This window comes from Podarcis erhardii (genome assembly GCF_964252035.2).
Source record: "Podarcis erhardii genome assembly, chromosome: 10".
Taxonomy (NCBI): domain Eukaryota; kingdom Metazoa; phylum Chordata; class Lepidosauria; order Squamata; family Lacertidae; genus Podarcis; species Podarcis erhardii.
The window spans coordinates 42706247-42732608 of record NC_138500.1 but is presented as its reverse complement, the minus strand read 5'-3'; the positions used below and the strand labels follow the sequence as shown (position 1 = coordinate 42732608).

The 26362-nt window shown below is 41.1% G+C and overlaps 1 protein-coding gene across 1 annotated transcript in view; it reads left to right on the top strand.

The window, feature by feature from the left end:
• Positions 1 to 25414, top strand: part of NAV3 (neuron navigator 3) — a 440591-nt gene extending 415177 nt beyond the window's left edge. Inside the window, 11 exon segments of the mRNA XM_081879446.1 lie at positions 3033 to 3207; positions 4529 to 4626; positions 5611 to 5706; positions 7750 to 7918; positions 9758 to 9993; positions 11036 to 11190; positions 12354 to 12425; positions 13272 to 13468; positions 15338 to 15456; positions 16995 to 17192; positions 22536 to 25414. Of these exon segments, the coding sequence (XP_081735572.1) occupies positions 3033 to 3207; positions 4529 to 4626; positions 5611 to 5706; positions 7750 to 7918; positions 9758 to 9993; positions 11036 to 11190; positions 12354 to 12425; positions 13272 to 13468; positions 15338 to 15456; positions 16995 to 17192; positions 22536 to 22655 (1635 nt within the window). The 3' untranslated portion in view covers positions 22656 to 25414.
• The last annotated feature ends 948 nt before the right edge of the window (positions 25415 to 26362 follow it).

Below are 26362 nucleotides of genomic sequence, written 5' to 3'. Positions count from 1 at the left end.
CAGCCAAGCAGACAAGGGGTGCCAAAATGTCTGAGTGAATTGGAGGCAATCTAGATATGACTTTAAAAGTGCCTTTGCATTTAATGTGCAGGTTTTAAAAATGCAAATAACATCAATTTGGTGTGGGTGGGTGTTTTAATACTGGACTAGAGTAGGCAGGAATGGGGAATTTAACTCTTTCCTCCTCTGTTGCTGGTGACATACCCCATGGTCACCAGTGGTTTTCTTTATTGTGTTGCATATTTAATTGTGTTTTGTTTTGCTTTGTTTTATTCTATGAGCCACTTTGAGAGGGCTGTGGCTTGAAAGGTGGATTAAAAAATCCACATATAATAAAACTGGGGCGTTTTAACTGTTCACCATCATTCTTTATCTTAAACATTTTTCCAACCTGCCAATATAATGTAAGGACACTTTCAGTGTTTGGCTTGCAACCCCAACAGAACTGAGCAGTTCTTTTCCAAACAAAAAGACAGCAAGCTATGGGTCATATAATAAGCAATGGCATATAAACCAGGAAGGCGAAACAGAGGTGTTCTGGGCCTTCACAAACAGCAGCAAAGATTCTAATACTAGGCGAAGCAAAACCGTCAGAAACTGTTTCAGCAACTTCCTTTGAAATGCTGCCAAGGGACACATGGTATGTTTTTCAAAGCTACATCAACAATAAGATAATGCAGTGTTGCTATAGAACAGGGTTGAGTTTTAATAACTTTGGAGGGGAGTGATCACTTAGGAATCTAGGAAGTTGCCTAGCACACAGGCTATGTTTATTTGTGTATGTGTGTGTGTGTATAATCTCAAACACACAGGCACACAGCACCCTTCCTAAACTGATCAATATACATTAGCTGGGGGTGGGGTTATTATGTAGTGCCGTGTTCACTTTCTTCTCTGCTGCTGCCATCAAAATTGAGAGAGTCATTTTTTAAAAAATAATTTTTATTAGCCGACCAATCAAATCAAATCAAATCAAATCACATCACATAAATTCCGAATTACCTCGTGTGGGTCGGAGAGATGTTATTGTCAGCCATCTTCCGATGCGCCCCTAGTGGCCCCTCCAAAATTGAGAGAGTCTTGGAGGACCACTAAACTGGACCTTACTTTATGGATTTCTTCCATTTCCCAAAAACTATTGCAAGGAGTTGTGCAATTTTGCAGCAAATTTAACAGTCACCATAGCAATCTGGTGCTTGGCAGTGCTGCAATTCTCCAACTGCTTAATTAGTTTCTTGCTTAATTGACCCTTTAATTTTGCTTAGCTGACATTTTTAGCCCTCCACATCCTATTTTTACTTCCTCTTAACTTTGAAAATGTTAATGCAGGGTTTCTGTAAAAGGCTAGAGCATCAGCATACAGCTTAATCAGAAATTTGGACTTGTTTTTAGTTTGGTCTGAGGAATTCACAACTACCTGTGTTTCTGAAATATACTCAGAGTCGAGAGTGGATTTCATGCTCTTTATTCAGCTCATAGTGGTGAGGAGGAATGAAAGTTTCCCCAAAATATCTGCTTTATATTCTTTATTTACACAATGGGCTGCACGTGATTGGCTAATTCCGGGATTCTCCTGTAGGCCAATCAGGTTGTGGATTCACTTCCACCTGGAGCTGGATTGGGTGGCTCCTGCAGACCAATCATACTGCTGCATTGTTCTAGGACCAATCAGATTGTTGCATTCTGAATCCTATTGTTCTAGGACCAATCAGACTTCTGCATTTTGGATCCTATTCAACTCAGTACATAACAGTTTCCATGCTATTGTTGTACATTTGGTAATCACTCAACGCTGCATAAGATTTAACTACGAATGTGACATTCCTTTGGCATCTTGGCTCTTTTATTACTGACTGTGAAACATCCCCAATCACAAGAACAGCCAAATGTATACAGCAATTCTCCTCTTTAAAGATGTTTTCCATGCCCGGACAATGGATCTGGCCCTCCTGTTCCCTGCCATGTGATTAACGGCATGAGTGAATGCCTGAAAAAGGCTTATTTGTGTTTTGATCCAGAGATACTTGTCCATTACTGTACAGTGGTACCTTGGGTTAAGAATTTAATTCATTACGGAGGTCCATTCTTAACCTGAAACTGTTCTTAACCTGAGGTACCACTTTAGCTAATGGGGCCTCCCACTGCCACTGCGCGATTTTTGTTCTCATCCTGAGGTAAAGTTCTTAACGTGAGGTACTATTTATGGGTTAGCAGAGTCTGTAACCTGTAGTGTCTGTAACCCGAGGTGTCTGTAACCCAAGGTACCACTGTATTGTGAAACTGCCCGTGTAGTAGTAGGAATAGAATTCTAAAACATACATCATAGAGATCTAGAAGTGGTTGATTTCAATGTTCCAGTGTGTGTGGTGGCAAAATATGATATGTCATGATTTTAAATGAGCATGTATGAATCAACACTTATCTCCCGGCGTGCAGAAAGCTGACGAAGCATTTCTCTGCAATATGTTGAACTTGATTTTGTGCCATTGTAGCACTATTCTGGCCAGCCATGCTACACTGCTGATGCTGGTCTAGCATTTACTGCAGTATTAATAGACTCTGACAGCCAGGAGACCTTTGGAATATGGGTACAGTGCAAATGTGAAGTACATGTGCATATGTGTTCATTTAAACTGCCACCTAGATGCAGCCTAACTTGAGTTTTCGGGATCTGATTTTATGTTGTCTATTTGCCATGGAATTAGAGAGGTAAAATTGTATAGTGCATGCAACAGTTTTGTGGCATGTTCCAAAGATGACAACAACTTAAAGTTCCAGTGGATGTACCATACCATAGAAAATGCTGCATTGCCGATAAGTAGTTTTCTAGTTTTATGTGACTGTTTTTGTTCTTTTTTATTTTTGTGGTTGTTATGTTTTTTCTTTTTTGTAAAAGCAAATAAATATATTTTTTTTAAAAAAGATAAGTAGTTTTCTAGCTAACAAATTATGCATATCCATAATGCACCCAGCGGTATTAAATGCCCCGTTCCTCACCTTAAAATGTTGATTTCTTGTGTTTTAAATGCTAGAATGAGATTGAGATATTGAAAGCAGAAAATGATCGCTTAAAGGCAGAGACTGGAAACACTGCAAAGCCAGGCCGCCCATGCTCAGAGTCCTCAAGCAGCACATCGTCCTCCTCTTCGCGACAATCTTTAGGTCTCTCTCTGAATAACTTGAACATCACTGATTCAGTGACATCAGGTAAATACATGTTGTTATTGTTTTAATTTGCCCTACCAGATCAGTTCAAGTGCCCTATCAGATCATTTTGTTTGCATGTGCACATGCAGTTCTTGTCAAACTGTAGAGAAATCTAGTTAATCCTAAATATTGAAAGTTGTTCACTATTTATTTAATTGTTTGTTTTATTAAATTTGTACACCACCCTTCATCTGAAGATCTCAGGGTGGTTGACAACATAAAAATACAAAATAAAAACACAAAATGCATGATAAGAACAAGAACAAAACACAAACCCATAAACCCCCTCTCCCACACTACCAGTGTGCTGGGGTAATATGGTAACGCCCAGGTGGGAGATAATGAGTTCTGGGAGACAGTGTCATCTGCTCCTGGAGACAGCTTGAGAATATTCTCTACCACTTGTTTGTAAAACCACCTTGGTTGCCTTGGCAGAAAGGTTGTATTTAAATACAGAAAAAATGATGCCTAGGAAAAGGATGTGCGGTGCACTTAGTATACATATTTACATTTACCAATATTTGTAATTGTGTTTCGGTGTTTTATTGTTCAGTTCTGCAAATGTTAAAATACTGTAAAGGCTTGTCACTAGCCCTGTAGGTTCTTCTACCACTAGTTGTTTTCTGCCATGTCTGAGACTTTAAAGGGTGACAGCAGCACAAGGTTGACTCCAAGGCTTCAGAATCTTTGACAGGTGACCTTGGATTCAACCCCCAAAATAGTCTCTTATTTAAAGTCGCAGGTGATGCATTGGAGTTTCAAACTTGCAGGAAAACCCTAGATTCAGCGAATGGAATGGAACAGGCACCATCTGTTTTTATATCTTAAAAATGTTCTGAAGTATAAAAAGCAACCCTCTGGCCCTTGTAGAACACAGGATACTGTACAAGGCATTTGTTTTGTGAGAAACTTAACCTGCTCCCACCTCTGCCTGGTTTTAGCAATGACTCAGCAGCTCAAACCAATAAGACAGAGAGAAGTCTAAAGTGTCACACCCATTGTCCAGAAAAGGAACATCTTGGTTCATTTTTAAGCTTTTTATTTTGGTCTTTGCTTTTGGAGAAGTGGTTGCTGCCCCACAGAAAATAATTCTGATATACAAGATTTTAGTGTAACCCCGATTGGGCAGTAGTGTATCAATCCCGAAACATTATGCATTGCTTTTGCCAAAAGATTAAAGGAGAAGTGGCAGTTGGAATATATATTGGGCTTATATTTTTTTTAAGTACACTTTAGAATTACAAAAAAAAATCAAATGGGTCTCTTTTGCCAAGCTAAGTAAATTTTAAAAGGGCGTTTTTATTTGTTTCTTGCTTGTTAGATATTTTACTTGAAGATGTTACAGATGGAACTCTCCATAAAGAAGGCCAGAATGTTAAAATTATAGTCACAATAAACAAGGGCTATGGTCGATCCAAGGTACTTTGACTTCCAGGTTTTATTGCTGTGTTCATCATCATAATTGTCCTTATGTTTCTGCTGTTACAAAGGCTGTACTACCCAGTAGTATATTCAATTAAGAGTTCAACAGGGAACATTGACCACAGCCTTTTTAATTTATCGCACCTTGTACCTATATTTGTGTCATCCTGGCAGTGCCTCTAATTGATGATAAACAGCAAATTGCTCTGCTCTTTCATAGAAGTTTGGGTCTATATATGTTACAGCATGCTTTTGTTAGATAGGAAATGTAGTTACCTACCTATCCATAAAGCTACTTCTGAATGAAGAGGCCTATTGTGGGCTATATGTTAGTACAGTGGTGCCTTGCAAGACAAAATTAATCCGTTCCGTGAGGTTCTTCGTATAGCGGTTTTTTCGTCTTGCGAAGCAAGCCCATTGACAGCTTAGCGGATTAGCGCTATTAGCGGTTTAGCGGCTTTTAGCGGATCTACTGATAAGCGGCTTATCAGCGGATCAGCTGATAAGCGGCTTAGGGCTTAGGAAAAGGGGGGGGAGGGAAGAAACCCCGCAGGAACTCGCAAGACATTTTCGTCTTGCGAAGCAAGCCCATAGGGAAATTCGTTTTGCGAAGCGCCTCCAAAACGGAAAACCCTTTCGTCTAGCGGGTTTTCCGTCTTGCGAGGCGTTCGTCTTGCGGGGCACCACTGTAGTCCCCACAAATTTGCCATTTCAACCTTAGATCTTGCATTAGATGACATAAAAGGTTGGCACATCACTGAACTAATTTCCAGAAATATCTGCATGCACAGCTGTATATCTTAATTAATATCTTAATTAGTATTAGGTTTGCATCAGTTTTTGTTGTGATAACTGTGGCATATCTCAAAGGAGGATAATGTCTTCTTCTGTGGGAAAAATATTCAGTAAGTCTTACAAAATAATACTTTAATTGTGTAAGTTCTTCCACATCTCTCCCCTGAATGCCTCATCTCTTTACAGGAGCAAAAACTGCAGGCATATTTGATAGGATCCATTGGAGTCAGTGGTAAAACAAAATGGGATGTATTAGATGGTGTAATCAGACGGCTCTTTAAGGTAGGACTTTTTTGAGTCAATTCAGAAGGATGAACCTAGGCTAGGTTTTGTAATGTTTGCCTGGTGTTTAATTTTCTTATTACTCGCAGCTTTGCCAAAACAAATAGATCAGGGCAGGTAAAGGAGGGCTTTTGTATGCAGTGAATCGGTTCTTTTAGGAAGGTAGAGGCTCCTTTTTTACTTCTCCCACCATGAAGGAAACAAAATGCCATAGTGGGGTAGGAGAGCTGAAAATAATGCTAATATGATTCACATCTGGCAACCAATGTGCCCCTTTGGTTTCAGATAGTACATGGCTGGACGAGTCTAAAAAGCCTGGGACACAAATTTTCATGGCTTTCTAGTGGCTATAGTGGTTCATTTACCAAGTAAATTACTGGAAGTGTATACTTGATTCTGACCAAACGAAGCCTACTCATGTTTGCTCTACAACCCCACTCCAACCCATTCAATACAGGTCACCTTGGGGCCTCATATTTTGCAGTGTTTATGGTCAGCCAGCTGACTGAAGTAGCACCTTTAGTCTAACTCCACAGCAGGGCTGTAGCTAAGGAGTGGTGAGGTGGGCCCCCACCAGGGGGGCAGGCGATGGGGGGGGCAGTACAAAATATGTCCATAAATATTGATTATCGCCTCATAAGAAATGGTTTTTAATAGAGGATGAATTGAATGGGTGGAAGGGGGAGATTTAGAGGAGAGGCAGAAAGAAGAGCTAATTTATCCATGGCTAGGGGGCGCAATCTGGATGGTTCTGCCAGGGCGCAAGATCACCTAGCTACCGCTCTGCCCCCCCAGTTCCCCAAGCCAGGTAGGCTGGAGCTTGGGTAGAAGCAGATGCTTCAGCAATGGGGCAACTCAGATTGGGAGCTTATATAGGAGCTGGCTGTGTCACATCCATTCCTGGCTCTCACGTCAAGCTTGGTCTGAGCAGCTGTTTCCATGCACTTACCCTTTTCACACAGCCTCATTCGCAGCTAGCCAGCCACTCTATTGGTGGCTCTAAACTTCCTGCCTGGATCTCCATCTTCTCTGTTTGTGTTGCCCCGGGGAAGATGGAGAGGATTGTCTGGAGCCAACCAGAAAGAAATGCAGCTGCTGTGAAGACCCCATTTCTGGGCCAGGGATATCCTTATCTGATGACTCTTCAGAGTCAATTGGCAGTGTGAAGATCTGCTGCCAAATTAATTGTTCTGCTATACAGCCAGTGTAAAATTTGAATTTGTCACTTCTTAGACCAGAAATATTGATTAGTTTTACAACATCCAAGTTTGTAAGAACCATTTTACAGATAGGGTGTATTCTGCTTAGGATGGGCTATTCCCTCTGTGCCTTGATGCTATCAGAATTGTGATATACATATATATTGAGGTCAATGTACACAGAAACAAAATGTTTGCCTTTAAATGGAATGTGAGTATCTACACATCAATATGGGAGAAACTATAGTGTAGAAATTGAACCTGTGTTCTTTAAGATGTCATAAAAATTTTCTCGGCGTATGTCTGCACTACATACATAATCAAAATTTCCTTCATCCATTGAAGCTTATTGTTTATAAAATGGCTAGCACCATTTTATCTTAAATTTTGATGATCTCAGAAAACCAGTTCCTAAGCTGGAATGTATGTTTGGATGAGCATCAGCATGCAAACCACACATTCTCTTGGATGCGAGATAGGCAATGTGCCAACTTGTATATTTAATGTGCAGCCAAATGCCCAGTTCAGTTCAGCTCTTCTCTTGTTTAAAGTATTGTTAAGCCCCTTCTTTAATCTGATTCCCTTTTATTCATTGCTTCATGAGTATTTCATATATTTTATGTTATGGTAAATGTCAAAATGTCTGAAGATTGTATGAGCCCCAGTGGGAAATATAAAAAAAAAAATGCTTTCTGACATTTACACCTAAAGCATAGTGAGTGTTCTTTATCTGTAAATGATGGAAATGAGTGTGACATTTAAACAAGTGGGTGCATTTAATTCTTCTATCCTTGTGTCACATATAATGGCTGCTGCATATGTATTTTGTCTTTTCTCATTTCAGGAATATGTTTTCCGAGTGGATCCAGCTACTAGCCTTGGTTTAGGTTCAGACTGTATTGCTAGTTATTGTATAGGTGATGTCATTCGATCCCAAAGCCAAGAAGTGCCTGAATTGCTACCTTGTGGGTATCTGGTTGGAGATAATAATATAATCACTGTGAACCTTAAAGGTAAAATTATGCTATATTTTATTCCCTTCCTCTGCATGTATTTTCCTCCTTGAAGCTTCTTTTTAGCACAGTATAATTCCTTTATCTTACAAACACATACACACTCTTGGGTAGCATCCCAGTTGTGTTACTAAATTTACAGCTATAAGTAAAGTTAACTATGCAAAATGAGCTTCTGAATTTATGGGATCCCTAAAGCAAGCAGGACCTCTTTTTGGTAGCTGTCCATAAATATTGTTATGATGTTTTGGGGGTGGGGGTTAGGCTGAATGTCTGGGCCTCCTTCTAATTCCTGTATCCAGCACAGATTCAGTTGCTGGAATAGCCAGGCCAGCCTAGTGATGGGCTGTTAACAGAACAAAAGAAAGGTGCTCTGTGCCAGATGACAAATGGGTGGGGCCCCTCCTCCAATGCTCATTTAGAAGGACAGAGCCTGAGTTTTAAGGGCACGATTTGCTGCTTTGTGATCTGGAGACTAGAGAAAAAGCAGAAGGTCAGAGAGCAATGTTCGATTTCTGTTTGAATTGAAGGCTGAAGTTATGGGAGAAGCAGTACCCTTTTGAGGTGTTAATACAGTGGTACCTCAGGTTAAGTACTTAATTTGTTCCAGAGGTCCATACTTAACCTGAAACTGTTCTTAACCTGAAGCACCACTTTAGCTAATGGGGCCTCCTGCTGCTGCCGCACCGCCGGAGCACAATTTCTGTACTCATCCTGAAGCAAAGTTCTTAACCTGAAGCACTATTCCTGGGTTAGCGGAGTCTGTAACCTGAAGCATATGTAACCCGAGGTACCACTGTACAGTATTGTGAACCCCTCCATCATAGGCTCGGGTTGTATAGATGTGTAAACAAACCATGTATCATAAAGACACTCACAACATTTGCTATGTCTGATTCCCAAAAGGAAACACGAATAGGGATAAGCACGTGAAACCCCTGGAATTTCAGAGATTAGGGTGGCATGTAACAATATTTATCATATTCAAAATCTGCATCAAGCCATCTGGTGTTTTTATAGTTAACATGTACATGTTAAGGTCCTTTTCCATCCAAAGGATTTATGTGGCAGCAGCCATCTTTCTTTTAAATATGTCATTCCCTAACCCCTATGACCCCAGTCTAGCACACCATGAGTAAATGTGATAACACTGGGGGCAGGGGGGAAGGTGTATAGAGAATAATTTAGTGATGAGTGGAGAGGATGCAGTTGTGTAGTTTCAAGAACTCTTGCACCCTTAACACCACCCTAGACTGATGATGACTTGCTTTGCTTTGCATCTGAAACCAGTACAGAAGAGGACTTTAATATAACAATGAACGGTTAGAATTCCAAATCAGTCACTTCGGATAGGGACTTTAAATATTTCATATAGCCATGGGGGCATTCTATTTTCAGGGTCTTCAAAAAGACTTTGTGTCATTTGGTGTGATATCTCTCTCGTGCTAACCCTTGCTGCTGTCGTTTTGACCTTTTTCTTTTAAATGCCTCAAACATTTCAGATATACATCACTGCCTCAATGAGTTTTCGCTTCACATTTGCTTTGATTGCATTGCTACCACTCATTGAGTCATGTGGCGAAGGCACTGTTTAATCTTTTTTTGGCCCCAAGGAAAGGTCTGTGCACTTCCAGTGCTTTTCAGATGCTGGAAGAAAGGTTTGTATTAAGGGCATTTACCTGCTGTCAACATTTCAAAAACTAGAGAGGGGGGGGAGTAAGTATTAAAAGTTCCTTCTTTTAAATAATTCCATGTTTTGCCAAAAACAACGAGACAGAGAAAAATAGATTTCCTCTCCTCACCCCCTACCATTTCTTCTCCCCCCTATCTAATTTTCAGGAGTAGAAGAAAATAGTTTGGACAGCTTTGTGTTTGATACATTAATTCCTAAACCAATTAGCCAACGGTACTTTAACTTACTGATGGAGCATCACAGAATTATCCTGTCAGGACCTAGTGGCACTGGGAAGACCTATTTAGCCAATAGGCTTGCGGAATATGTGATAACAAAGTCTGGCAGGAAAAAAATGGAAGATGCCATTGCTACTTTTAATGTAGATCACAAATCAAGCAAGGTAAGACATAAAAAGAACCAACAGCTATCAACTGTACAGTTTTTAAGAAACTGCAGATGTTTCATTACATGCCATGGACTTATGTAATTGTTGATGTTTCCTTTTGTTCTTTTTATTTTTATTTAAGATTTCCCAGCATAGTCTAAATACAGTGGCCATTTGTGATTGCAAATACTTACAAAGAAATCAAGGTGTTTTATCAGCATCAGTTAGCATATTGAAAGTTAAATCTCCAAACTCTGCTTTTTTTCTTTTTAAAAAAACAACATTTATTCAAAACCATTCAGAATATGGAAATTTTTCAGTATCCACAGTGGATCAAAAATGACACAGTCAGAAACTTGCAATATCAACCTTATCATCTCACCATTTTCATGCTTTCTGTCATGTTACAAAGATTGTGCCAGTGTTGGTGTACATGAAAAAAAAATCTGTCTTCAAAAATTTAACCAACACACTCATACATTGTATATTTGATGCCCCACCTAATTCACAACCTGCAGCTTTTTAGAGAAAATGAATTACTTTGATTGAAGAAATTCTTCCATCTTACCTAGAAAGTGAATGAGTAATTCCATTGCTCATTCAGTTGTATTATGGAAGGTGAAATTGGAATCTGCCAACTTGGGGCATCTCTAGCCTCCACATGTCCAGCAAAGGATGTAAAAGGGGGTTCTACACACATACAACTCTATGTGTGGGGCACTTCCACTCAGAAACTCTGCATGAAGCTCCTTTCACACCTTCTTCTGAAGGGACAGAGGTCAGGGTAGGGCAAGCAAATAGAAACCAACTCTCTGTGGTGTGATTCGTCTTATAAGGCTCCCCTTCTGGTTCAGATAGTTAGACTTAACTAGGATCCTGTTACTGAAATCCAATTTTTAAAAAAGGAAAAAAGAAAAGAATGCTCAGAGCAAGTACCTCAGGCTGACATTGTCAAAAATGGTTTAAGTAGCAATTTGTTTTAGTGGAAGCTTCGCAACTGTGAGGCTGTTAGTTAAGTATCTTCTGTTTTACTGGGTTCTTCCTTCTTTTCTTTAAGGATGTGCAACAATACCTTGCCAATTTGGCTGAACAATGCAGTGATGATAACAGTAGTGCTGACCTTCCTGTGGTAATAATTCTTGACAACCTCCATCATGTTGGTTCTTTGAGTGACATCTTCAATGGTTTCCTCAACTGTAAATATAACAAATGGTAGGTTTGCTCTTTACCTTGTTTGGAATATGCTGAGTGGAAGTCATTGGTGTGGTACGGTTGCTGGCTGGAGCTGATGGGAGTTTTAATCCAAAAAGCTTTAAAGCATTTATTTGTGCATGTCACAACACAATTAAATAAGAACCTGTATTCTCAATAGCAGTGAAAGCTTAATATTCTGCTATCATAGATATGGCTGTTATAAATTGCCGTCACTTCAAATAAGCACTTCATACGATTTCATATAAGTAACTGCACCCTATAAATTTATATGAACATGCATAGCTTGTCTCTAAGAACTTGGCAACAGTGACAAGCTATGCTTGTTTATGAGTCCAGTTATGAGTCTTCTATGAGTCTTCTACATTATAGAATCCAAACCCTGCTAGCCTAGAATGAAATGAAACTGATCAGTGTGTCCCAGGGCCATTACACACCCATTTTAGAGAGATGACGGAAGTGAAGGTAACGCCTGATAAACAGTAGAGTGGCAGCAGTGAGAAAAAGATGATGTTGCAGTGTGTGGTAGAAATAAGCTCAGCTGAGTCATTGCTCAGCTCTGACACACACAAAATTCCTTTATGCAATGCAAATTAACACATTGAAAAATGAATAGAAGGAAGAGGACATTAAAAATGAACATTCTTGGTCATTAGATCTCCAGAGGCCTTTCTCTGGCTGCCCCGCCTTTGATAGTTAGGGAGTGACAATCAGATAACTGGTTTCCTTGTAGCACTGACAGACAGGTAGACAGGGTAGGTAGGATTTGGGAGACAGACCAGCAGATGTAAGGTGAAAACATTGTATTCATTTTTGGCCATGTTTTGATTTTTACTTACTTATTACATATATACCCCATGTTTTTGTTTAAGAAATGATAAAGGCCAAACAAGAAAACCCAAAGCATAACAATAACTAATGTTGCAATAAATATAATAAAACCTAATAAAAATCAGGGGGGGGATTAACAATGATTTTAGTGTAGCCTTTTGCTTTTTATTTTCATGCTGCAAAAACATAGTTTTCCTGAATTTGATATTTTATCATATTTTAATGGTGGTTTTATGTTGGGGGGTTTTTCAATTCCGCCTAACATTTAAAAACAAATAAATGACAAGATGTAAATGTGTTAAATTAATTGGCAGCTCTATTTATTTCTGTAGTCCCTATATTATTGGAACTATGAACCAGGGAGTTTCATCTTCACCTAACCTTGAACTGCATCAAAATTTCAGGTAAAAAATTGTGTTTAAAAATGCTTCTTCTGATCTAGGTTTAAACCTTTGAGGTTATATATATATATATATATATATATATATATATATATATATGGTGTGTGTGTGTGTTGTAACAGGTCTGTTCTTTCTGATGTGGATACACATCCGGAAGCCACCACATAGATGTGTTTCCAGATAGTCCTAAAATAAAACGATAGTTAAATGCCAAGTGGTGTTTAGTAACATATGAAAGGAGACCATGCCTTTTCACCACATTTACAAGGCACCAAGGTGGCAAAACTGCTGTGCACTCTGTCCAAATAGTTTGGGATACTGATGCCAAAAAGGTCACCTTTGCAGGGTTGGAAAAAAATATATGTGCATAGATAACCAGACAGAGAATTAATTAAATTCTCACTGAGCTTAGGGCCTGATATTGAAGAGAATCTATGAGTTATGAGGATGAAATTTAAGAATCATGCTCCTGTGGCAGTTCTACTGTCTAGCTCAGTAGCTTGTTTACAGACAGTGGCCAACCAAGTGCCACAGGCACGCTCAAGAAGGGCTCACCATCCCCTGTTGATAATTCCTAGCATCTGGTAGTCAGAGATACACTATCTCTGAACACAGAGGATGCTGTCAGGTCTCTCTCCTAGAGGACTGAAGCCCAAATCTTCCACGTAATTGTTTCACATTTTCTTTTTAGCCAGTTAAGCTTGCGCCTATCACATTGGCCGATAATAATAATATTGTTTGTAGCTTTATTATGCAGTGTGTGAAGAGGAGCAATCTATCCATTTTAGTGGATTGCCCAGAGTTCCTGTAACGTGAATACGTTCTCTAACTGATTCTTTGCCTGCATAGGTGGGTGCTGTGTGCCAACCACATGGAGCCTGTCAAAGGGTTCTTATCCAGGTATCTGAGAAGGAAACTGATTGAGACAGAAATAGAGAGGAGCGCACGCAATAATGACCTCATCAAAATAATTGACTGGATTCCGAAGACATGGCATCATCTGAACAGCTTCTTAGAAACGCACAGTTCTTCTGATGTAACCATCGGTGAGGCCTTTCTTCAATTAATAATGCAAATTATGGGACAAAAACGGGATCTTGAGGCTTATCTAAACTTACAGGCTTACCGTGAGTCTGCTTCACTGATGTCAAATTAATTGGCAGCTGACCTTTTGTGCTCAAACAAAACATCTAGGAACAGATTGGGCTGGAGCTTGGGTTAGCAAACTTGGTAATGCTGCTTATAGTTTTAAAAAAATCCTACTAAAATGAAAAGAACATGTAATTGCTCACTCATGCTACACAACTGCAGTTTGCTAGCTGAGTTTTTTCTTCCTTTGTCCTTTTCCTGCTTGTCCATTTTTCAAAAGGTTTCTGGGATTCTTTCTAACTTTCCGCCCCTCTAACATATTTCCCCTTGTTTTCTGACTTTCATTAGCACAGTACTAGTGCACAGCTGTAGATTTATTTCACAATTTAAAACAGGGATATCAGCCAAGAGAGTGGAGCAAGAGGACATTCTGAACAAATTTACAAGACTGCCATTACTTCAACATGATCTGTGGTTGTTTTTAGAACTGAGATGTAACTCACCCCCATTTTCTCAGGCCCATTCATCCACCATGAAAGTGGGGTGGATGCACTGGTGGAGGAAGATGAGTGTGGGGGGGAGTGCACCGCCCCCGGCAGCTCGATCCTGGTGGGGTGCCATCGTGGCTCCCCCTCCCCCACCGGGCACCACGTCCCTGCGGGCAGCGCAACACGCCCCCAGGACGCGCACCAGCCCTGCCCCCACCTGCTCTCCACCCCCTGGTGCCGGAGCATGAAGCTCTGGCACTGGGTGGATAACTATTTAGTCACTTGTGAATGGCTTTCTTTTAAAATAATAAATAAATGGGGAGGGGTTCCCTTAGCTTTAAATATGATGTGTGGGAGGGGTTTCCCCCTTCTTTTTTTAAGCCGCAGCAATAACAACAAAAATAGTGGATGGTGCATGAGGTGACGCCTTAGTTAGTGCAGTTGAATTGCTGGTCAGAACATCCCTGGGAATGTCCTAGCCTGCAAGCAACTAAAGCATTGTAAAAATAACAGCTCAGTTTTCCTTAGCACTAAACTATGCTTTATTGTCCTTCTATGATGTCAAATACACTAAGTCAATGGTAATTAGAGGGCTATGATCCATCTGCCACTGTTGGCCTCTGTGACATCAGAGCATGGCAGCCAATGACATTAAGAGAAGCACTGGGGACAGATAAGACTAAGGCTAAGATAGGCAACATAATTTTACATTTTTAAAAGAGAGAGATTTTTAAAATTCAGCTTTTCTCTATAAGCATTCCCAATTGGCCACAATTTACTTTGACATTTGCCATGTAGCAGCTGGCAGCTGCTGCAACATAGACAAGCAAGTGAAATAAGTTCAGCATATTTATGTAACAGCATGCCTTGCTTTCAGAAGAAATGAGTACAGTATTGTGTCATTTCTCCCAACGTAAACAAACACAATATAAAACCTATGAAGGAGTTGGATTTTAATAAAAGCAGAGCTCATATTGTCTATGTTGCAAACTTCCAAAATAATGCCAGATATTGCCCTTTTCTTCTTATTCTTTACAAAACATGTTGTCATATCTTATGTACAAGCAGCAAGCTAAATGCAAGAAAATGCCACTATATGTTTTGAAGAATTGTTTGAATAGCCCTCATCGTGAATGTGGAATGTTAACTTCAGGGATGGGAAATCTGCCACCAACCATGTGTGATTGGACCCCAACTCCTATCCACCCCTTCCAGCATGGCCAGTGGTCAGGGATAATGGGAGTCCAACAACATCAGGAGGGCCATAATATCCCCCCTGTCTGCTTTAAACAGCTTGCTGAGTTCCTGTTTTCTAACAAAAAATAATTCCTATCTCAGGTCCTCGCCTTTTTCTGCCCTGCCCTATAGACGTTGATGGTTCCAGAGTGTGGTTCACAGACCTCTGGAATTATTCCTTGGTACCATATATTATGGAAGCTGTGAGAGAAGGACTTCAGGTAAGACTTTTAAACAGATGCCAAAATTGTAAAAAGCATATGCATTTCCCAATGGATATTTTTACTTTTTTTACAAGACACTTCTGGCTGATCTGTGACAGAGGGACACTGAAATATATCTGCATCAGCTTTATGGGCCCATTTTCATCCTCTTGCTGCATACTACATATCTGGAGGAGAATGAAGTCCTTCTAAATTTAGAGCTTCGCTTTAGCAATCCTTTGTGCTTAATTAAGAAAGAAGAAGAGGGAGAAAGAGACAAAATTACTTTTATGTATTTAGTGGTTTATTGCCTGAATGGCTTTTGCATAGGAGAAAGGGGGGGTGGTTCTGGCAATGTGAAATATTGAAGTGCTTGTTATTTCATTATCAGACTGAACCTTGGGTTTATAAATTTCTGGTTATGGCACAATAATCACTAAAAGTGATCTAGTTATATTGGCAACTAGCACTCACCCAAAATATTAACTACTTCCATTTTTTTCATCATTGAGAGGTAGTGTGGTGTAGTGCTTAGAGCACCTGACTGTGACCTGGGAAGCCACAGTTCAAATACCCTCTTGGCCATGAAGCATGCTGGTTGACTTTGGACCAATTACTGCCTTTCAGCATAACCTGCCTCACAGGGTTGTTGTAAGGCTTACTTGAGGAGGGGGAGAGAACCATGTACACCACTTTGAACAACTTTGTGGAAAAAGTGGGATATAAATGCAATAACATGTCACATCAATTGTAACATGTTAATTATAAAGATATTGGCTTGTCAAAAAGTCACAATTGAAGCATCTTGAATTGTTTAAATATTACACTGATTTTTCGAAAGTCCTTTCAAGAAAGATTCCAAAAAAAAAAAAAAAGAAGCAGCATCTACAACCATCCAAAGACACTAAAATGGCATCTTCATGGCACTGAGAATTTCAGGCTTTGAAAATACAACTAATATGTGGCCAAACTATGCATTGTGCCAAGTGTTGTGTTGTATTTAATTGTATATTTAAACAAGTGTGGAGCCGATCAGGATAGGGACTGTGGGATGTGGGAATTTAAGCCTGTGACCCCCTGCCCTAGACAAAACTGCTTCCCTTCTGACTGTATCCTATATGTCGGCCAAAAAAATGTGGATGCATTTTGGGTTGGGAGGAATTTTGAGATTATGGAGGCATGAAACTCACTGGCATTCTTCACTACTGCCAGCTGCCATTTTTCTTCCCCAGAAAAGACTAGAAGAACATTATGTCATGGCATAATGTCATTCAGATGGGCATTCTGGGGAGAAATGACAGTATCCATTAGAAGCTGCCATTCCCTCACCCCACCCTACATGTCATCATTCTGGGGAGGGGAAAAAATTGCCTGCCAGCCCCAGTGAGGTTGAGTTTCTATCACCTGAAAATGCAAAAGGGAGAGTTAATGAACCTCGTCCCATTTTGTTGCCATGCAAGAAATTTGGGCCAAAAGGTCTTGCACTACCATGCTGAACATTCTCCAACTGAAATTAAACGACCCATTTGTTTTTCTATTTTGCAATGGACACTTAGATGTATGGCAAACGAGCACCTTGGGAAGATCCTTCAAAGTGGATAGCAGATACTTGTCCATGGAGTTCACTGCAGCATGACTGGTCATCATTGCTTCAGTTGAGACCTGAAGATGTTGGTTATGAAGGTTATGCATCTGCCAAAGAAGGAACCACTTCAAAGCACATTCCACAGACAGATTCAGAAGGAGATCCTTTGGTAAAATTATTATTATTACTATGCTATTATTATTGGTGAGAGCCTACATAGTGGGAGAGGCCATCTACTCACACAGCAGGGTTTATCCTTCCTCTCCATTTCCCTGTAGCCCCCTCACAAAACACCAAAAACTGCTCCAGAGAATTAAGGGAACCTCCAGAACATATTTGGGTGCTGGAGGGGAGAGAAGAAAAACCAGAAATTCAGTTAAGCAATCAGTTTTGCTTTGCACAAGTAGGTGGACATTGCCTTGTGGAAGTATGTAGACATGTTTTTCTTTTTCAGCAAGTTCAAGTCAAAAAGGTGGTTGGCTATTTGTTATCAATTTCTGCGTACCTTATTTTTCGCTCCATAAGACACACTTTTCCCCTCCTAAAAAGTAAGGGGAAATGTGTGTGGAGCGAATGCAGGCAGGAGGCTCTGCTCAGCGCTCCCTTTAAAGAGCCGCGTGGAGCGTGCTCTTTAAAGGGAGTGCGGCTCATGGGGGAGCCTTAGCTGCACGCAGCCTCTCCCGGGCAGGGGATGAAGGCTCCCCGCTGCCCTGCGGTAGCTTCCCACGGCTAAGCCAGAAGCTAGAACAGCTAGAGGGAGCACTGTGCAACACTGGCTTAGCCACACGAAGCCTCCGCAGGGCTCGGGGAGCCTTCATCCCACTGCCCTGCGGAGGCTTCACGGGGCTATCCAAAAGCCAGAACAGCTAGAGGCAGTGCTGGCAATGCTCCCTCTAGCTGTTCTAGCTTCTGGCTTAGCTGCGGGAAGCCTCCTCAGGGCAGCGGGGAGCCTTCATCCCGCTGCCCTGGGGAGGCTTCACGCATCTATCCTTGGCTTTTGCGGGAGATGGCGGAAGGGACAGAGTGCGCGGCTCTTGGGGGGAAAGCTATGGTCCAGTGTGTCTAATAGAGTGAAAAATACGGTAAGTCTTACAGCTCTGCAATTAAGCATCACATTGCACTTCCTAGACTTTTTCTGCTCACTGCTTTTTTGACTCCCTTCTTTCCATACGATGCTGTCTCTGCTCTTTCCTTCATCCCCATCATTCCTTGCTTTCAGTTAACTTTCTACTCTCTCCTCTTTTCTTGACTCACTTGTTTTGTGTTGGCCCAGCCACTGGCGGAGGAAGAGGAGTACAGGGGGAGCGCACCGCCCCCGGCAGTGTGATCCCAGCAGGGTGCCATCGCGGCTGCCCCTGCTGCCCCCAGGATGCGCACCAGCCCCGCCCCTGCCTCTCTGCCCCCCCCCCCAGTGCTGGAGCATGAAGCTCCGCCACTGGGCCCAGCTTCCTGATCTTTTATTTCAATATAATTACTTGAGGTTTAAAAATCACCCTTACTCCCCAAGTAGCTTACCCAGAATCATGAGTAGGTCTTAACCACTGAGACTAGGACTTGCCAATCAGAAGGTTGGTGGTTCAAATCTCCGCAACGGGGTGAGCTCCTGTTGCTCGGTCCCAGCTCCTGCCAACCCAGAAGTTTAAAAGCATGTCAAAGTGTAAGTAGATACCATATTTTTCGCCCCATAGGATGCACCACCCTATAGGACGCACCTAGTTTTTTTTGGGGGGGGGAATAAAGAAAAAAAATTATTCCCCCCCCCAGGCACGGGGCTGGCGCAGGGGAAGCCCGAGCTTCCCCTGACCCCAGCCCCCAGAAAAGCCTGCTATCCACAAGCCTAGGGAGCCGCACCGGTCTCCCCAGGATTGCGGACAGCTGTGCGAAGCCCGGGCGCGCTGAGGCTTCCTAATGCAGGCAGCTCTGCGCAACCCTCCGGAGCCCGGCGCCGGGCTCCGGAGGGTCGCGCAGAGCTGCACGGACTCTGGGAGGGCAGGCAGCTCTGCGCAACATTTCGGAGGCCGGCGCGGCTTGGCGCCGGGCTCCGGAGCATCACACAGAGCTGCACGGAGCCTGGGAGCGCAGGCAGCTTTGCGCGACCCTCCGGAGGCTGACGCGGCTTCGCGCCGGGCTCTGAAGGGTTGCGCAGAGCTTCCTGAAGCCTGGAGAGCGAGAGCCTCTCGCTCCCCAGGCTTCAGCGAAAGCCTGTATTCGCCCCATAGGACGCACCCACATTTCCCCTTCATTTTTGGAGGGGAAAAAGTGCGTCCTATAGGGCGAAAAATACGGTAAATAGGTACCGCTCTGGCGGGAAGGTAAACGACATTTCCGTGTGCTGCTCTGGTTTTGGCAGTCATGCTGGCCACATGACCTGGAAAAACTGTCTGCGGACAAACATCAGCCAGTAAAGCGAGATGAGTGCCGCAACCCCAGAGTCGTTCATGACTGGACTTAACTGTCAGGGATCCTTTACCTTTACATTTTATTCACCATATACTGCCATAAAAAGGATCTAATCAGATTGTACAGGATTTGTGCCTGAATGTAACTATTCTTTTAGCTTCACATCAAGGAGTTATCATCTCAGGATATCAGTCTATTTCTGTACCAGTTGCAAACATTTTGACCTGCCCTCCTGATGGCCCATCACAATTTAAGAGTGAAAACGAAAAAGGGGGGAAGCCCCATATATCCAGGTGAATATTAGAGGTTTATTGGGGAAAGATCCTGAGAAGCAGCTAAATTAAATGCTGGATCCTCCCTTACAACACTTTAGTGGTATTCTTTATTTCTATATTTATTTTTAATGATTGTGAACCATTTCTATTCAAAAAATTTTTAAAGGAACTGAAGGCAGCTAAAAAATCAGCAAAGCAATATAAAATAAAACAACCACAACCAAAATTCCACCAACCTCCCCCCCCAAAAAAACATTATCAAAATGTTAACATATATAAACAAGGTGCACAACATTATTCAACCCAATGACTTGTGGCTAGCAACCTATATACCCTGCAGAGGGGCATACTATATGGTTGTGGCCACTGTAAAGCTAATAAGACCCAAATAAATCTGAGAAGGTACTGGGGCAAGAGAAAGCACATAGCCTGTCTAGAATGTACAATCTGCTGCTAAAATGGAGCACACAGGATGAAACGGTCAAATCAGCTATGATTAAGTGGGCACAAGATATTGGTCATGATATTATGTTTGCTGACTGGGAGCAGTTATGGACCACAGGTATTAAATTCACGGCATGTAGTGCCTTAAAAGAGAATATAATGAAAATGATCTATAGATGGTACATGACCCCAGTCAAGCTTGCAAAGATATATCATTTGCCCAATAACAACTGATGGAAGTGTAATGAATGCGAAGGAACTTTTTATCATCTTTGGTGGACCTGCCCGAAGATTAAGGCCTACTGGGAAATGATCTATAATGAAATTAAGAAAATCCTTAAGTGGACATTTGTAAAGAAACCGGAGGCTTTTCTCTTGGGCATGGTAGGCCAAATGATTCCAAAGAAAGATAGAACATTTTTTATGTATGCAACAACAGCAGCAAGAATTCTTTTGGCAAAGTATTGGAAGACTAAAGAACTACCTACTCTGGAAGAATGGCAGACCAAGGTGACTGAATTTATGGGACTGGCAGAGATGACCGGCAGAATTCGTGACCAGAGGAGAGAGACAGTGGAAGAGGACTGGGAAAAAATTAAAATTTATCTTAAAAATTGTTGTAAAATTTCGGAATGTTAAGATGTCAAGGGATTTGATATAAAGAATTACAGCTGTAAAAATTTAAGCTTAAGAAAATTTTAAAGAGAATTAAATATAAAAATTGGATGAAGGATTGCTAAAAAATTTTAAAACAAGGATGCAGTGAAGGGGAGGTATAGGGAAGTCGTGTTATGTTTGTTTGTTTTTTGTTTGTGTTGTAAAATTAATAAAAATCATTTAAAAAAAAAAGAGAGAGAAAGCACATAGCCTACCGTACTTTTCTTTTCTCAGAAAAACCAAAGCACTTCGTTTCAAATAATGCACCATTTAAAAATGCTGGTGGTGTAAGATCAATTCCCTGAGCCACATGGCGAGAGGGACGATTTCTAAATACCAACTATAATTACAGTAATTTTAGGCACTGAGCATCTTACAGCTCTCCGGGGCTCTTGATGTTAAGTAAGATGTGCTTAAAGGCTCCTCTGGAAACCAGCCTCGCAGCTGTGGCATGCTATTTTCTGTTGCCAAGGTCGGCTCCTGGGCAGCAGATGGTGCTCTTGTATCCAGCAGCTGGCTTCAGTCCACTCCACTTCAGTTCCCACCTCCCCTTCTTCTCTAAGATGGTGTGACTGTGTATGCAAAAGCGATTGCATTCCTTTTTATCCCCACAGTGTATTCTGACACCAAAAGCCTAGTCTATTCTTACCTTGGCGTTGGGAGAATGGATTCAGGATCGTGGCTCAGATCAAAAGCTCCCTGTCCTTTAAACACCTTTGAATTCCTGCAGCCTTTGATTCTCTCCAAAGTTACCATTGCTCCCTGCCTGTGGAGACTTTTAAAAAAAGAAGAGGGATTCAAAAGTTTGCTATCTCAGCCAGCACTGATTTTTCAAAGTGCTGCATCCATCACATGTCCCTGTTGCCTACTCAAAGGCTTGAAAGCAGAGATCGTGTCCTCCAAATCATGGAGAGACACGTGTTGCGGTGAGATCACCAAACTGCCTTCTTGTTGCTGGGGTGGGCCCATATGGATGACCTCCTTGCCTCATTGGTCGCCCCTTTGCTACTGGGGCAGATTTCTGTCAGTTGGGGTTTGATTGGCACATAAGGGGATATTTAAGGGGCTGCATGTGGCGAAATACTTCCTCTTTCGCATCGTACAGTGGATCTCCCATCCTCCCTCCCTATAATTTAAGGTTGTGTTTTTGACCTTGCTATGCCTGTCTAGGGGTCGTCTGTTTTTGGAGCAGAGGCCCGGTAGGAATTTTGCCACTTGGCTGATTGGCTGGTGCCATTTGGTTTTTGCCTACCGTCACAACTTTGTAAAGTTGGCGGTTAGGCCGTTCATCCTTTGGTGGAGGGGATTATGGATTGGCTGTGCCTGCCCCTCAATTTTGTTGCTGCTGCTAGGTAATTCCGTTAAAGGAATCTGTCCGATCCCCTCTCAGGGGTAGGACCATGCCAGAGTTCCTGAGAACATCTGATGTGAATTGAGAGGCGAAAATCTGCCTCTCTGCTCCCCCAGTGTGTTTTCCCTTACTGACCTCTGGAGGTTCCAGTTGTCAGTCCTGTTCCTGCTGGTGCAGGTTCAGGTAGTCTGAACCAATGCCTAAGCAACCACTCACACGCTGTAAACAATAAAGTTGTGGCCAAATTAATACCGAAAATCCTAAACAAATATTCTGTTTCCTGTGTGATTTATTTTGGAGGGGGTTTGGGGGGTCTTCACACCAACCACTGTTGCCTTCGCTTCTTAACAGCAATGACACCAGCATTTCCTTGTTTCTTCCTCAGATGCACATGCTAATGAGGCTCAAAGAAGCAGCCAGCTACTCCAGCGCACAGAGCTGCGACAGCGATACTGCTAGTCACCACGATGATATTCTGGACCCCTCGCTTGAGTCAACTCTCTAGAGAGGAACGGGCCTGGTTATATAGGATGCTGGTTAAACTGTCCCGGCTTTAACTGCTGCAGTGCCGAAGCAGCACGTGCCAGGGTGGCCCGAGAGAGCGTGAGTGCTGTGTCATATATAGGCGGTCGACTTATCTCTAGAAAGTCAGGAAAGCAAATCAAAATGGAAAGCTTGAATTAGTTTATTTTCAAGAGATTTCAGTATCAGTGGAGCTGAGTGAGACTCCATCAATCAACTGGAAAGGGCCTTTTAATGGGAGGGGGAGGGGGGACAGCTAAGCAGATTGCACATGTGTTAGCCAAACTGGAATCTCCTTGGGATTGTTTCTTTCTGTCTTTCTTCCTGTCTCAAAAGTTTACAATGCAAGCCTTTGGTTTTTTTACACTTCAATTTACTACGAGGTGCTGCATTAGTGGTCTTTGCGATCCTGGTCCTCTAACCTCTGCCAGTGCCCCATGGCACTCATTACAAGACACAATGGTAGTGTTTGAATTGTACACTGCTGCCCATTCCAAAACGAGTTGGAGAAAGAAAAAGAAAATACAGAAAGCAAACTCCATAAAAGCACAAAACAGTTTTGTGGAATTGCCAGGAAAACGCTACTGTGATATATGCTGGAAAAGTGCCAATTTGATACTAAAGCTGCCAAGTTTGCAGTGATGTGATCCACCAAGGTTTCTGGGTTGTTGTTGTTGTTTTCCTGTACAAATCATCTGTTTTATATACAACTTGTTTTTAGCCGCAAGGGTATTTTTTAAACACCTGCCCACCTCTTAACAAGGGTTTTTTTTACCAATTCTTATCTGACACTGAGTAAAGGCTTTCTTAGGGCTTCGTATGTTTCGAGCCTTTTCAGTGGGGGGGAAAAGAGAACATTTCCTATGGTGCTGTCTCACTGCCTTAAAACCGATTTCTAGAACAATTTTACAGTTGGTTTAATTTGTTAAACCATTGATTATTTACACTGTTTTCTTTCTTCATTTACTAACGAGAGAGCATCAGTGAACGCAGTAGCCTCATCTCTGTATATCATGTTTTTTATCGAAGTGGCTAGAAGAACGATCTATTGATATAGATATATAGATAGATTATATATATAGTATTTTTTATCTTGTGTGAATAGATTACCATCTAAAATATTCAAGTGACCCAGAAGCCACTCCTAATAATAAACAATGATTAATAACAAAACCTGAGACAGTTGGCTTAAGTCCATTTGGTTCTATGAAAAAGAGCTTATTAAAAGAGAGGTGTTTTGGGGAAAATCTTATCCAGCAGAGCTGGGTGCACTTGGTGCAGCATGAGCACAAATATTTCTTTTTTCTTTTCCCTTCCTCTTCATTTTTTCCCCCTAGTTTGAAGCATGCTGTTTTGATTGCAATTGTTGTACATGAAGAAATTCAGCATTATGACACAGTGATTGTCCACTGTGGTTGAGAGAAAAGTTTATACTGTAAAGGGGGAGGGGGGTTGGTTTTGCACAGTCTACTGGGAGGGTCTTGTAATATTAAAAAAAAAAAGCCTTGCACAAATGAAAGCAAACAACAGTGACAGCAACAACAAAAATAAGAAACTGTATTTTATCTTGTTGATGTTAAGAGATGTTTCATTTACTGAGATTACCTGTATGTTGCAAAAAAATAAAAAAAATTAAAAATATCCAGAGCGCAAACCATACAATCTGGAGGTTTTTAAAATATATATATTTAAAAACAATGGTGTGTTTGTCCTGTATTTAGAATTGTTATGACTATGCAGGAGCTATCCATGCTAGAGTGAGCATGTTTCAATCTACATTATAAAAGCCAATACATCTTAGGCAAATACAAAAATGTTGTATATCCTGGCAGACTACACCAGTTTGAATGAAAACTGATCAGAGTAATTGGATATGCCGATTCAACTAAATGAAAGTAATAGAAGGGCTATGGCATTGTGTAGACATGCACTTGTATACTTAGAGCCACAGCCCTGAAATTGCCAACTCTGAGCACATCACGTTCACTGCAATAGGATGCTAGTGGTTGCTTTCCAGATCCAGCTAGCCAGTGAGTACCTTCAGGACATGTAACTGGTGCTACAAACTCCTGTGGCCCATCTACTTTATAAAACAAAGTCAAGGAAATCAGTGTAGTTTTCCTTGCTGCAGCACTGAAGCTACAGGTCCCCTGCATGGTGCTATTGCCCTAATAAATAAAACTCTGATATTATGCACAAAGAATGTAGTCTGAAGTCAGGCACAAATCCTAGATTACTTTCTCATATTGTTAAATGACATGCCACTCTCTGGCAGATGACTAAAACAACAACTGCTCTTTATGATATATGTGGTCTGAAACAACATATAAGCAAACCCATGAATTCCTGCCATTTTGACGCGCACACACAAAATACCTGTATGTATGTACCACATAATACAAATTTCCCTGCAATACATCTCAATGAGTCCACCTAGTTTACAACTTTAAAATGTTTGTGAAACATTTGTCTGTATACATTTTATATTTTGTACATTTTCGATGTAACATATCATGTAAATAGACAGAAACAGTGAGATAAATCATCTGAAAAGTTTTGTAGTCTTTGTAAAGCCCTAATAATAAGTATTTGGTGTCATCAGACTTAACTGGATGATGTATTTTCTATTGATTTGTTGTTCTTCTAGCTTGTAAACCAGCTTGCATATATTTTTTGCAAGTGTGCACACTGTATCTGTCTAAATTATTACTTTGCCATTAAAGTGGAATTATTTATTGACAACTGAGTCTGTTGTCTTTTGCACATTGCAATGTTACTTTCAATAACATATGCATTTTTGTTCACACTAGTTGGTGCATTTATGTACACATTTTTTTAGTCTGACAACTGCATTACAAAAATTGTGGAAATGTGAATTTCAAAGGATCAGTTGTGTTTCAGTTCACATTGTTTCAGGAAGAGTGAAATAGGTAGGTTCACATTAAAATATGAACCAAACCAAATTGTTCCTACTATTTGTACCTCCATGAACCATTTTCACATGTGGAAGCCTCAAATCTGTCAAAGCTCCTAACATGTTAAGTGCTTCCACTTCACCAAATTGTAGGCTGCTTTTGGTACTTGGATGACTTAAATTCAAAGACAGGGGCGAAAAGGCAGAACTGTTGCATTAAGCAAAATATAAAACCCTCATGGGAAAAGTAATGTTTGCTGAAAAATAGGGAATACTCACATTTTGGGTGTGGTGGGGGAAGCATGTCAGTATTAAAGCAAACGAAAATGGCATAAGCAGAACGAAACACATTTATATAAGCTTCTGTTTTTACATATGCTACGAAACTCATTCTATTAAAAAAAAAGGCATTACTACAGTATGGATGTACTTCCTCAAATAATTTCTAAATGGTAGTATTATTCAGAATGTGCTTGATTGAATCTCTTGACCTAATTATAGTTTGCAGGGCAGAATGGGAAAAACATGGCAAATCTGCATGCTCCTACCTCTGTATTCAATTATCAATTTATTACAGACATTATTGTTTTTAAAGTGAGTTTCCATACTATTTTGGCTCTTCTGTTTTCAAAACCAGTTTTGACATTCTGGTACCATGATACAGTAGCCAAGACTACTGTTAGAAGAAATCTAGATAAATTAGGAGGACAGGCATAAGAAAGAACACATAATAGCTCTGTTAGTTACAAGAAGCTAAACTACAACATTCTATTAAC